Source organism: Mercenaria mercenaria, chromosome 17 (genome assembly GCF_021730395.1).
Source record: "Mercenaria mercenaria strain notata chromosome 17, MADL_Memer_1, whole genome shotgun sequence".
Taxonomy (NCBI): Eukaryota; Metazoa; Mollusca; class Bivalvia; order Venerida; family Veneridae; genus Mercenaria; species Mercenaria mercenaria.
The window spans coordinates 61,416,217-61,430,083 of NC_069377.1; the positions used below are offsets into that span (position 1 = coordinate 61,416,217).

General features: G+C 33.2%; 1 protein-coding gene across 1 annotated transcript; it reads right to left on the bottom strand.

The window, feature by feature from the left end:
• Positions 1-4,038: 4,038 nt before the first annotated feature.
• On the bottom strand, positions 4,039-12,689 carry LOC128550272 (bifunctional endo-1,4-beta-xylanase XylA-like). Its single transcript, XM_053528973.1, has 5 exons — positions 12,475-12,689; positions 11,002-11,212; positions 7,418-7,745; positions 4,641-4,693; positions 4,039-4,188 (listed from the first exon to the last, which is right to left on the bottom strand). Exons 1-4 carry the CDS (start codon positions 12,481-12,483, stop codon positions 4,675-4,677), a joined length of 567 nt encoding a protein of 188 aa, XP_053384948.1. The 5' UTR covers positions 12,484-12,689; the 3' UTR covers positions 4,039-4,188; positions 4,641-4,674.
• Between the last annotated feature and the right edge of the window lie 1,178 nt (positions 12,690-13,867).

A 13,867-nucleotide genomic window follows, 5' to 3' on the forward strand; every position in this document is an offset into this window, starting at 1 on the left:
AATGCTTGTTTTATATTGATAATAAATTCAAGAAGTTTCATACTGATTCTTAAAAATATACTTTATAATATTCAGTAGAGCTTTCCTTCTTTTTCATGTTTGTGCGTGGCAAAACAATTTGTAATATATTGATGATTTTATGTATGTTTACTTATTGTTGAGCGGTCTTTTTGTCACACGTAAAGAGCGCATTCGCATTAAAATCAAAACATCCGGTAAAAACATCAAAACAACCAAATTTAGCGTTGTAAATCCGTCTACACATTAAATATTTCGCTTCCTCGTATATACTCGTTTACCACATTACAATAATATATATATATATATAATGTAATGTGTTTAATTAAACGTGAACGTATATAATAGGCTTTAGTTTTTATATTTTTTCGGTTCTTTTGATTCCCCGAAAGTAGTTTAGTGTAATATGAGAATGCAAACGAAGAGGAAAATATTAAGACTCCATCGGCTTGTCAACGCTACCCGTATAAGTCCAATGGATGGTTGGCTTTCAAGCAGGCATTATATTATGTTTTCTCTGTGAAAATAAGGTCTAAAAATAGTACAATGGGTATCTCAAATATAGAACGCTGCTTGGTTCTTCGTACATCTGTCCGTCATATTAGTCTTAAGACAAAAGCTTCTGTTTTCCAACTGCTTTTTTACTGTTTTCCAGCTTACTTCCAGCTGCTTAAAATGATGTGATATTCTCCACAAGAAGACAATATTGACCGAGGCGATGAAGTAATGTAATCTGCCAAATGGGTATGACGGAGGAAATTTTGCCGCAAATTTCTGTGCTTATGTTGTCGCCAATTCCACTAGTGTGTAGAAGGCTAGTGTTAATCAAAAAAAGAAAAGTTATACAGCTTGAGCAAATAGGTTACACAAATATATTTCAGGATATCGTGTATATATGCTATATTTTGAAGCACCAGACACTAACTCACCTGAAACAACTGCATTCTCTGAACTCTTTTTCCTCAACTAGTAAAATCATTACTTTTTAGAAGGATGGCTTATACCCTTCACTTAATCTTGCCACACATGGACCGAATTTGAAATTAACTTAGCAAAAGCATTCCTCGCAACAAGCCAATAAGATCACTAATATAGATCTAATTGTTATTAACCAGTTAGTTTGTCAGTAAAGTACTCTGTGGCGGACACGCATGCTTACTTTTGCAATCAATATTTGTTGTGTGGGAGAAGGATAAGGTAGGGGAGGGGGTGAATGATTTTTTCTGGTACAGTTTCAAGAAAAATATGATTAAACTTTCAAAGCAGCATTGTCACTGTCCGTCCTTAGGCGGTGACTCATTGTTTACCTTTGATTACCTGTTTTCATCTTTGTTGTCCATGATTTCTTTATCTACATGTTTTACTTTGTCTATGTATTTGCTTGTGTACATACACTGCTATATGGTTTCAATGTTTAGTTTAAACATATTTATTTTCAAAATAGTGTACATATATTGGTACATATGTCATACTGTGGTGAAACCAAACAGGAAATGATAAGAATGGAAGACAAGTCTTCTAGAATTCTTCTCCTTTGCGGACAAAATATAACTGTATGAGCATATCGAGCTTAAATCTGTAATTGGGCTAGGAATATAGTCTTAAAATATGAAAACATAAATCGATGGTTTCAATGTGAGAGGGCTACGTTCTTTAACACAGCTCTTTCTATTGGTACTTTTTTACTCATTTACATTTTTGTTCGTTTTAATTACAATATAGTTTTGCGGTAGGGAGTTTTTTTGACATTTTCCAAATAAACGTGGTTAACACCTCGCCTTTTTCGTGTTCGTCAGGTCACGAAAAAAAATCATATATATATACTGCTTTTGTATATCATAATAAATATTTTAGTTCTGATTAATCAATCAATTTATACTTATTTCGAAAAGTTGTTGTAAGCGTGACGTCTAACCGTGTGTGACATTACGTCCGATACAGTTTAAGCTATTCATGTATTCATTTTCAACTAAATCAGCTTTGCATTAGATAAATAGAATACTAATTTTGTTTGTCTTGATGAAGGATCAAGATAGATTTCTTCTCCAGAGCAAGAAATCTTATGTAGAAGGTTATTACGCAACAAATTCAGAACTGACATCTAGAGAGAAATCAATAAAATCTGGAAAGTAGATCCCTCGGAAGCACCGAAAAAGTCAAATTTTCCATGATAATATCAAGGTTTTCAAAACAATATTACAGATTTATCCCAAAATTAGAGAACCCGTTCACAACAACATGAAAAGAGCATGGTAAACTAGTTATTAGAATTCTACAGGTTTATTCAATTCACAAAGAACTTTTCTTTGTTTATTGTTATGAAAAAAATATTCAAATGCATTTTTAATCAGTTTTTATAAATATCTTCATTAATTTGTTGATTTCTCAGTTAACAGAGGATATTTGCGGTGTAAGGAAGTCTCCTAATGAACACAGTCATCCGTACTCCGCAGTTCCACGGTTCGGAGTAGACAAAGCACAGACAAAACTCCACCTCGCCAATACGTTGGGTACAACAGGCACAGTCGAACGAACATGTATTCGGAAGAGTGGTAGGAGTGGGGTTAAATCAATTTCTGACTTGTCAATTTTACACTTGCCCAAGAATAAAATCTGTGAAAAGAATCATTGAAAACATAGAACGCAACCAAAAAGATAATAGCAGTTTCGATTTCACTGTGTTCTCGCTCAAATCCCCCCCCCCCCCCCCCCCCACGCGCTACCATAGCACCGACTTAAACGGAATTTTAATGAAGATAAATTGAATGTTCTCCATGATCTAAATGGATCAGAAAATGTAACAACACTAAGCATTATGGACAAGCGATTGTAATAACAACACTTTCAAACTTACCTTAACTTTAGAGCTGAAATACACTGTAGTATAAATTAAAATTACATCGACTTTATGTAGCATACCGATTTCCTTAGTAACTCGGGTAACACAATAATGTAATACATCACAGCGGCCGTTTATTATGCTAATAGGCACTTAACTGAGACTAAAATATCTGGTATACCATCGAGCAATTACGCAAACAGGAAACAATTTTCAGTTAGAATGTCTCTTTGGGTTTATATACTGCAATAGCTGGTTCTCAGCTTGCAAATGGATTTGCAATTGCGCACACAGAAAGCTAGGTAAAATAAGCCTCCACAGGATTCGAAAGCTTCGGTCTTTTACGTTGTTTTAGAAAAAAATCCTATTGTAATACCGACCCGTCGAGACGACCAGAAAAATGGATGATAATCTTTTTATAAACAGACCCTCAAAAGCATCAAAGGAAGTAAAGTGAATACAAAAATGTTTCCCTAAAGAAAATTGAGGCATATCTGTTAATTGCAAAATAGATTTTTTCACGAAAGAAATTTGAGGCATATTATGTTAATTGCAAAATACAATTATCACCTCAGCAGACTCAGAATCAAATCTATAGACCTTACAGACAAATGTTCCAAAAGAACTAAAGTTAACAAATGTTTCGAAAACAAAATTGTAAAGCATTCTTCTGCCATTTCTGATGTAACTGTCAAATAGGGAAGCGAAATTTTAGAGCTTAGCTAAGAGAATAATTGTTACATTTACAATGTCTCTTCAAACAAGTTGCATTAAGGGCAAGAGTGTGGTTGGCTAGCAACAGATGTATACAGTTTTAAGAGGAATTTAGATCAGCAAATGCCCCAAAGTGGCTTTTTACCGTTCCAATGTGACGTCCTTTCTTCGACTCCGCTTTTTGCGCGGAATGATTTTGCTATATATTGAGATGAGCTACTGAGAAATTTCATAAATGCTTAATATGGTTAGAAAACTTTTTTATATAACTCAGAAACACAGTTTGCACAAAGCAATGTCATTTTGTAGAACCGGCTAAAGATGTTACCCAGAAGAGGTTTAACCAAACACATGTAGCAAAAAAATATTGTGATGTGACATGAGTGCCCCAGTACCCAATCAAGTTAGAAACAGGATACTGCTAACCAAATATTTGATGAAAATTTAATTTAAATCCCTAGACAAGAGACAGAGTGCATGCAAGGAAAGGTTTGTAACAGCCATCATATTGAACAATGCTATTCATTCCATTTTTTAATCTTCACTAGAGCATACACACGAATTGATATTGGTATAAAATTTAATTCTGTCGATGACACATTGTATTTTCTTGACTTCTGAAACGAGATAAACGTAACAGATTTGAATATTTTACAATATTTTAGAAGCATTTAACTTTCTTTGACACTTTGTTGTATTTATACAAAGAGGAATTTGAAAACCAGTGTGGTCATATAAGGCAAATACTTAACCTTGTAACATTCAGCAGAACAACACAAAATCATTATACTACACATTTCCTTGAATGAAATATGATATCATATTATAAATAGGTATAAATGGCCGAATAAATTTCTGATGCAATATCAAAATTTGCAAGACACAAATTTGTATGGTAAACAATAGAAATATTACATTCACTTCTCAAACACATGAAATGTTGAAACGTTGTCTTTACGATCGGTAGAGAATCACACATAAAATAACTATACAATTACTGCTCCAAAATATTTGCAGCAACAATATCTTCTCAATCAATAAGGATTAAGTTAAATATTACAATACATACCAGAATATCGAAATATGTGTTAACTTTCTTTCTTCTAGTGAGACGGAAGTGCTCTGAAATAAACATGTTAAATACGTCTTAAGGCTGCTTAGTACATTCGATGAAATCATGTCTGCTAAACCTTCTAACAGTTATTATATTTTCCATCATATCCGCTGAAAACTTTATTTTCTTTTTCTTTAAGTTTAGAAAGTATGCAAACCCTTTTGGTAAAGTGTTTCAAATATATTAAGAAATAAATAGAACTACTAATTGTACTAATTGGCTACTAAAAGATAAAGGTCACCAAATAATAAAAAATATCTTTCCATCATAAATTCTTAAAAAGACTGACCTCTAGGGGTTAACCCCATGCTCCCAATATTTTATTGCGTTTAATACACAGTTCCCTGCTTGAAAGAACTGTGTCATATATTTGTTGTCAGTCTGCTAATTATATGTGCAGCGTTAGAGGGTCATAGCCCCCTAACAAAACACAAAATGTCGACAATTGTAACAAATCTTGGCTTCAAAAGTATGTGACAAGGTTGCAATTTTACTTATCCTGTATCCTGCTTTATAAAGAATATCAGGCTACTGCCTTTCGATATCAGTGTTATCAGGTCTAGGTTGATAAGGGCTGGAACCGGACTCCTTCCGTCCATATCTGCAGATCCTGATAACATTGACATAAAAAGACAATAGTCTGTTATTCTGTTTATAGTGAAACTCATATAACCTGCCAAAACAACAAACGTCTTTATAGTTTACGCTTTTGAAAATTCATCTGCTCCTGAAACATCTGAAAGCCATGTTGAATTCAACATAGACAATGATTATTGGCTTTCTGATATTCAGATGAAAAACTAGTATTAGAATAAACTACCTGCGTGAAAATAAAAGTCACCCTCTTGAATAAATCAGAACATGCTTTTTTTCAATTCACTTAGACAACTACATACATGTCCCAAGCGCTGAAATTTCATTTCCAGTTCCAGACTCAGTCAGAGAGATTTTAATCTCCAAATTTACATTTTTCCAATAATTGTTATTAACCTTTCCAAGAATCGATTCATGCAAACATTCTGATGTCATTAAGCACTATTGTTTATGTGATAAGTGCAGACATGCAGAGTTAAAGAAATTAATAGCTGAAATTGCAGAATCTGTTTTAATAGAAAAAAAGTCATGCAACATTAAAATCAATGAACTCTATAATACAATTGAATCTTGAATGGAAGTGATATAAAACTGGTCCGTCAATACGGCCGGGCCAACATTTGTTATCAGGTCACTGCCGTGATAACAAAACAAATATCAGGCAAGTGTTATCGGCATAGTAACTGCATGATAAATATAAATATTTACATTAACTGTATGTTTTGTACAAAAGAAAAACATTGTGATATATACCCTAAGTCTGTATATTTTAGCAGTTAGTTTTAGATGATCTACCTAACATTTGAAAAATATTTGAATTATAATTATAGTACTGCTAAAGTATGAAGTATATCAGAAAAGTAACAAGAAATTGAGAAAAGGCAGTGAAATACGTGTTTTCTTTTTGCGTATTCTACGAAAAAAGTGCTGAGTATTTTTTCACAGAGTTTAAAAATCAGCTAGAACTGGATCATAGTATAAAATAGGGTCCCAGTCACATAATTCGGTTTGTGGGTATGATGACTATTCGATATAATAATCTTTTGTTAAGATGCAGCTTATTCATTAGACTAACACGTTGTTGTGTGTATCATCTGAGAATTCAAGGTCAGAGGTTGGAATTCAAGGGAAGAAAGGCAATGCTGTTCGTATGTTAATTTTGTCTGCTAGTATTTGATAAATCATTAAAAGAAGTGAAAGAATTTTCAAAATCGGCTTAAAAATGAGTAAGTTATGAGCACTAAAAATATTGATCAAAATGGCGTTTTGTTTCCATGGCAACAACAAGTTAAATGGCGGATTTGTTAAATTTCCAGATACATATTTGACCTGAATTTACTTATTTCTGTAAAATAACTTCTCTACCTTTTCCAGCTAAAAGGAAAGAAATTACCATGTTTTACACCTTACACTCAAGAAATATTTGAAATTAATCCATATAAAAGGTTATTTGCTAAAAAAAGAATTCAGCAGTGTGAACATGACGTCATAAACACACTAAAATGTCTGCCTCCATGTTCAGCCATTTTCTTCAATTTCAAACTGCCATATCTTTTTTCAATAGTGGTCCGATTTTAAAAATTCTTTCAGCTTTAGGATGGCTTTCATATAAAATTAACTTATTGTCAGGCATTACTTGCCCTTTAAACGCGTCTTTGGATTGGTTGAAAAAAAAGTGTAAAAGTCAATGAAACGTTAGCTGATTGAATAAGATGGTAATGTTTACAATCATAAAATTTGTGTCAAAAGCAGTACAATGTTTTCAGTGAAATTTGGGATATTTTTCAAATGTCTGGCTGAGTGGATGCCTTTTTAATTCTCTCTTTAGAATAGGGCTTTCAACAAAGGGGGTAGTTTGTTTGAAGAAAAATTGTAAGAAAATGAATTGGATAAGCCTAAATAAAACCGCAATTTTTCTGTGTCTGAAGTGCTGTCTTACTGAAAGAATCACAATTTATTGGTCATTTCTCAATTTTCGGGGTATGTGACAGGGTCATTTCATATTAAGGGAAGACTATGGAGAAAACAAGAGCAGTGTCTGATCTAAATCAACAGCATTTCAACCATTATGATAACACTTTGAGAACCAATTTCATTACGCATGACTGAGATCTAAGTATTGTATTGGTAATTCTTACAGGCCTTCCTGTGCAATCCATCCTCTGTTCCAGTTATTATTCAAGCCATTGTTCAAACCATTATTCCAGTTGTTGTTCACACCGTTGTTCCATCCATTATTCAGACCGTTGTTCCAGTTACTATTCCACCCGTTGTTCAAACCATTGTTCCGGACATTGTTCCAGCCATTATTATTCACACCATTATTCCAACCTTGATCTCCGTTCCAGTTGGTCCAAGAATTCCACTGCGGCTGGTTCCAGTTCCCACCAGAGTAGTTCCAGTCTAAGCCTCCTCCCATTTGATTCCAGACGTTTCCGCCTCCGATTTGGTTCCACATGTTTCCATCTGCCATTTTGGTAAAAGAAAAAATTGCCCGTTGTGTCATCAATATAACATCAACAATCATCAATAAAAATACATAAAGCATACCAAGGAATTGTCAGTTTAATATGTCCGAAAAGCTAACTAACTTGAGACCCTAGTGGTTAAAGTCGTTGACTTCGAGTCACTTGCCCCTCATCCAAGTTTGGTAAAGGATATTTCATGTTTGATAGGTCAAGCATCTCAATAGTTTGACATTGGTCTCACTGATAAATCTGCACATTATGAGGTATTGTTCATGTGTATTGTAACAGTAAAGATCGATAAAAATATAGTTGTGTTCCCTAAAATTCATCAGGACCATATATTTATACAACATCAAATTTATTTTATGATCATACTTAATCCGTCACAGTGGTTGTCATGAATTTCGGCGTTATTTTGCGAGATCCATATATAAGTGATGGTCTATGGTTGGCAGTATGTAATTTTTGTTATTTTAGGATATCTGTAATGCCAGTTTTATTGCCAAATATTACAGGGAAATTTTACTGTTACCGTAACCAAGATATCATGAAATATTACAAAAATACATTCACATGAAGACAAAACAGAAATGATAAATGATATCACGAAATATGTACAAAAAAAACAACACAAAGTCAAAACAGAAATAAATTAAGCTATAACACGTTCCATCAATATAATAGAACAGACAGAATTGTCTGTCAGAGTTACCCACCTTTCATTTCAATACATTTGTTTGATGATATATTATGAAATATGCAACACGGTACACCCTTTCAGACCACAAGACTCCGGCATAACTTTATTATAAAATGACAGTGCGCTCGATTATTGAAGCCGTTCCACCTATGTAAAAACTTTAGATTTTTTTAACTGAAAAGGAACATAATTTTGCTAAAATGTTAACCAGAGTTATAAAACTTGCCAAATGAGGTCATTCCTTGATGCTTAAGACTTGTGGAGAATCTGTAAACATTTGGTCAGGTAATTATTGAGAAATATGCTAGCATGCAAAACTGTCACAAGATTTCTACGGGGCATGGGGTTGATAACATAAAAACCAGAGTTGTTTGAAAGCATTTGACTCTGTAGTTTTTGAGAAACCTGCTTAAAACAAAACTTTAACGCGAAATTGTAAGTCAAAAAGGGGTATAATGTTGACAAAATAAAAGATAGATTTATATTACCGATGGTAATTTACCGGTCTTCGTGTGGTAATCTAATGATGCGGACGACATAATGTGAAGTTTGATAGCATTAGGCTCAGTAGTTTTAGAGAAACCTGCTTACAAACACAATTTTTGTGACGCATACGAAAGGTTGATATTATATAGCTGAACTATTTGAAAATTATATGTACATGTATTTGAAATAATTACAGCAAGTCTGTAAAACAACTATATGAAAATTAATGGAGCATGTGCATGTAAAAACACTAGCTAAGAGAATGCTTGATTTTGTCATGAATTTCAAAACATACGAGAACATTTCTATGATTTACAGCTCATAATTATGTTAGTACAGATCGGAATCATGTACAAGAATCACAAATGATACCATCAACAGGTATATAGATTTTTGCTGTATAAACTTACCGAGGTACAAACGCGGTACAGTCGAATACACTGCGAATATCAAAAGTAGGTTCGATGATATTTTTAATTGTATAATAAATGCATAGTTTGCGATGTAAGGTTATACAAATATGTCAGATTAACTTGCAAGATAAAAATATCATATTAATGAGATCTCTGACGTAACTTGTGTTTGAAAATGTATCAAAAGCTGATATAATGCAAAAATTGCAATGCACAGTACACGTTTAGTGGTTGATCCCTCTACAGGTCTCACATTCAGATTCTGGCTTTCTCTTTAATCCTACAAAAATGGACGGAGGGATGGATTTGCTTAGTCGTGCTCTGTAAAGTTATGCTCTTGGTGCTCCGATTTCAGACAAGTTATTGAGTATACGTCGGATTTACCGTATATATATGTTTTACTTTATACAGCCTAGTATTTATAACTAATGAGAGAGTTTATCTGAGAGGGCACTTATTTTATTTAAACTGTCTTGTCCAGAATCAAGAAAATAGGTAGATTATGGATGGCATGCACCATACGTGTTTCCATTATATAGGTCATTGACCGTTACAAGGCGGTGCCTCTATTTTCAACTTTCTTTTTGTCCGTTTCGCTTTATATGTTATGTATTGTGTCTCATATGTTGATGATTGTTCAACATTCTACCCCGCCCCCATTTATGTCACCACTTATGTTACCCAATCCCATTTTAATATATTTCATATAATCAAAATGTACGTGTTGATGGCCGTCTTATGTATCTTTCCACTACAGTTTCTATTTTGGGTTGACCTACTTTGAAATGTGTGCCTCTGGTCGTGTTTGCTGTGCTCAGTACTTTCAGTTTTGAAAAATACGATTTTCTTTGGATAAATAATTAGTGTTGTAAGTTTGTGACTAATTTACTTAAGTGTTGATCAACGTTGAACGTTTTAATGCAGCAGTTTTGGAACTGACGTTATATCAATTAAATATTTATAAGATGACGTCATAAAATGCGATGCGACATTCGAATATTCTGATAATTATTTTAAATAAAGTATACTTTTACTGTAATTCATGCAAGTTTTCGAAATAAACTGATAAAATATGAAACTACAGTACCTGTTTTATAAAGTTACGTACAAAAACAGCCTTTGAATTCGACTGTATCACGCTTGTACCGCTATAGATTTGTACAACATCGAGATGCATGCCTGCGATTGATGTCATTTTAATGGTCAAACATGGACTTTTCTAGTATGGTTCCGGTCATTTATAAAGGGTATTAGGCTAGTACCAGAGCTCGCTACTTAATCTTTATCTTATTTTCAGAGTTGGTATTTCAAAAAAGTTGTTGAAAACGTCAGTGAGCATTTTAAGAAACGAGTATTGATCTAAAATAAATCGTGTTTGTAACCTTGCCGACGGGCTAGAAAAAAAAACTAATATATATTTACATATTACACGTTTTACGTGAAAATTTTGTGGTCTTTTTACGAACATAAAGTCTTGGTCGAGCGGCTATTAAAGGATGTGGCACATTTAACATTAAAACATATTTCCGCCTAATGGTTTGTTATATGAATCTAACTAAAGACTACTTTATTGACATGATAATAACAGTTCTCCTCAATTTATACATTGCATTATTGCTGTAAGAATTCATACCTTGCAAATAAGTTCTACATACCATTAGGGTTGTATTGTAAATACTGGTAAGTGCCCATATATTCTGGGTAACGTTGGTTTCCCCAATCACCTTGGTAGTAATTATGTAATGTTGACCCATGAAACCCTTCGTTATAGCCGTACGATCCACGACCCCAAGGAACATGTGGGTAACCACCGGCGTACGTGTACGCTACACTTATCAGGAACACAAGAAATCCGAAATTCACGTGCTGAAAATGGTAAAAGATTATATTCTATATCTGCAATTAATAGAAGTTCTAATTGGTCAATTTATCAGTTTACTGATACTTACCTGGTAAAATGTACGAAAACTATGTCATCTTTAATGTAGTTCAAATAAAATCTTAATTTAAACTAAACACAACGAAGACCCTTATAATGTATGAAGAAGAAATAATTAAAGAATTATATAATGCCTTATATAATGGATTATGTAGAGATAGGCCCTAAAATTTTCAATGATAGAATTACATTAAATAAAGTCTAGAAATTAATTTCCAAGTCCTTGAAATAACCAAAAATGATTTCACAAATGTGAAGTTTATGATAGTTTTGTTAATATCAATAACAGAAGTTTTAATTTTTAATTTAAAGTTGTGATCCACAAAGAATGACAACTCTTGCCTTGGGCTAGTACTTATAAGTAGAGATCTATTAGTTTACTTCCCTTGCAATTACACAATTGAGTGGAAAATGAAAACTGTTTAAGACACAATATCATACTTTTTTGCACAACAAAATCATTAAGGATTTATTCATTTGTGTTTGATTTACCCCTCAAGACATGGTTCCTATGATTCTGTCAACATATGGTAAAAAATTAACTTTTAACAAGCCAATAATTAAACGAAGTACCAGTGGATAAATAATAGTGCAGATAATACAGTTTTGCTTGTATCAAAATGTCACAATAGATCCACTTTTGTAATACAGAACACCTGGTAGGATTAGTAAAGGTGCAATTATATTGATCTCTATTTCCTATGCCTAGATTATGTTTCAGTTATGTTTAAGGAAAATCTTAAAATTCAAGTACACATGTAATAGAATTTTATTACATATCTACATAATTTGGCACACAAATAATAAACAACTGGTCTGTAGAAGATCGGTGGTTCAACCCAGGTCCCTATCTGTGCTTGAAGTATACCCTGGATGAAGGGGAAGGGTGGACATAATGTCTTCCGCTGCCATTAAATCTTGAAATTCAAGTCACACTATGATAAAATCCCATAAATTTCCAGGTTACATAAATAAATTTAGTTGTGAACAAATTGATGGTCCTGCCAGAACCTTCTCAGATGAATCCAGAAAAAACTCAGACTAGATCCGATTCAGTTGTCTTACACTATGTTGTATTGATTATTATATTTTACAATTTAAAGCTACTCGCCCACAGTCTGGGTTATTTTTTTCAACATGTTCATTTCCACCAAGTTTGGCATAGAATGAATATATAAGTTCTTCTTGCCTTGGACATGTTTAATCCAACCTCGAGTGATGTGAATCCCTGATATGGTAATTACCTGATTATTGAGAGTATTTATTTAATAGAAATGTAATCGATAGTTTTCTATATTTTTATGACACTTCCTTATTTATCTGCGTGAGTGACTCATTTATTGCTTTTTGAAACATAATTTTCATTACTGTTTTCCAGCTTACTTCCAGCTGCTTAAAATGATGTGATATTCTCCAGAAGAAAACAATATTGACCGAGGCGATGAAGTAATGTAATCTGCCAAATGGGTATGACGGAGGAAATTTTGCCGCAAATTTCTGTGCTTATGTTGTCGCCAATTCCACTAGTGTGTAGAAGGCTAGTGTTAATCAAAAAAAGAAAAGTTATGCAGCTTGAGCAAATAGGTTACAAAAATATATTTCAGGATATCGTGTACATATGCTATATTTTGAAGCACCAGACACTAACTCACCTGAAACAACTGCATTCTCTGGACTCTTTTTCCTCAACTAGTAAAATCATTACTTTTTAGAAGGATGGCTTATACCCTTCACATAATCATGCCACACATGGATCTAATTTGAAATTAATTTAGCAAAAGCATTCCTCGCAACAAGCCAACAAGATCACTAATATAGATCTAATTGTTATTAACCAGTTAGTTTGTCAGTAAAGTACTCTGCGGCGGACACGCATGCTTACTTTTGCAATCAATGTTTGTTGTGTGGGAGAAGGATAAGGTAGGGGAGGGGGTGAATGATTTTTTCTGGTACAGTTTCAAGTAAAATATGATTAAACTTTCAAAGCAGCATTGCCACTGTCCGTCCTTAGGCGGTGACCCATTGTTTACCTCTTTTCATCTTTGTTGTCCATGATTTCTTTATCTACATGTTTTACTTTGTCTATGTATTTGCTTGTGTACATACACTGCTATATGGTTTCAATGTTTAGTTTAAACATATTTATTCTCAAAATAGAGTACATATATTGGTACATATGTCATACTGTGGTGAAAGCCAAACAGGAAATGATAAGAATGGGAAACATGTCTTCTAGAATTCTTCTCCTTTGCGGACAATATATAACTGTATGAACATATCGAGCTTAAATCTGTAATTGGGCTAGGAATATAGTCTTAAAATATGAAAACATAAATCAATGGTTTCAATGTGAGAGGGCTGCGTTCTTTAACACAGCTCTTTCTATTGGTTCTTTTTTACTCATTTACATTTTTGTTCGTTTTAATTACAATATAGTTTTGCGGTGGGAAGTTTTTTTGACATTTTCCAAATAAACGTGGTTAACACCTCGCCTTTTTTGTGTTCGTGAGATCACGAAAAAAAATCATATATATATATATATATATATATATACCGCTTTTTTATATCATAATAAATATTTT

Coding starts and splice junctions, on each gene's coding strand:
- LOC128550272 (XM_053528973.1), bottom strand. Junction 7,746..11,001: donor TTTACAATACAACCCTAATG/GTATGTAGAACT, acceptor CCAAAATGGCAG/ATGGAAACATGTGGAACCAA.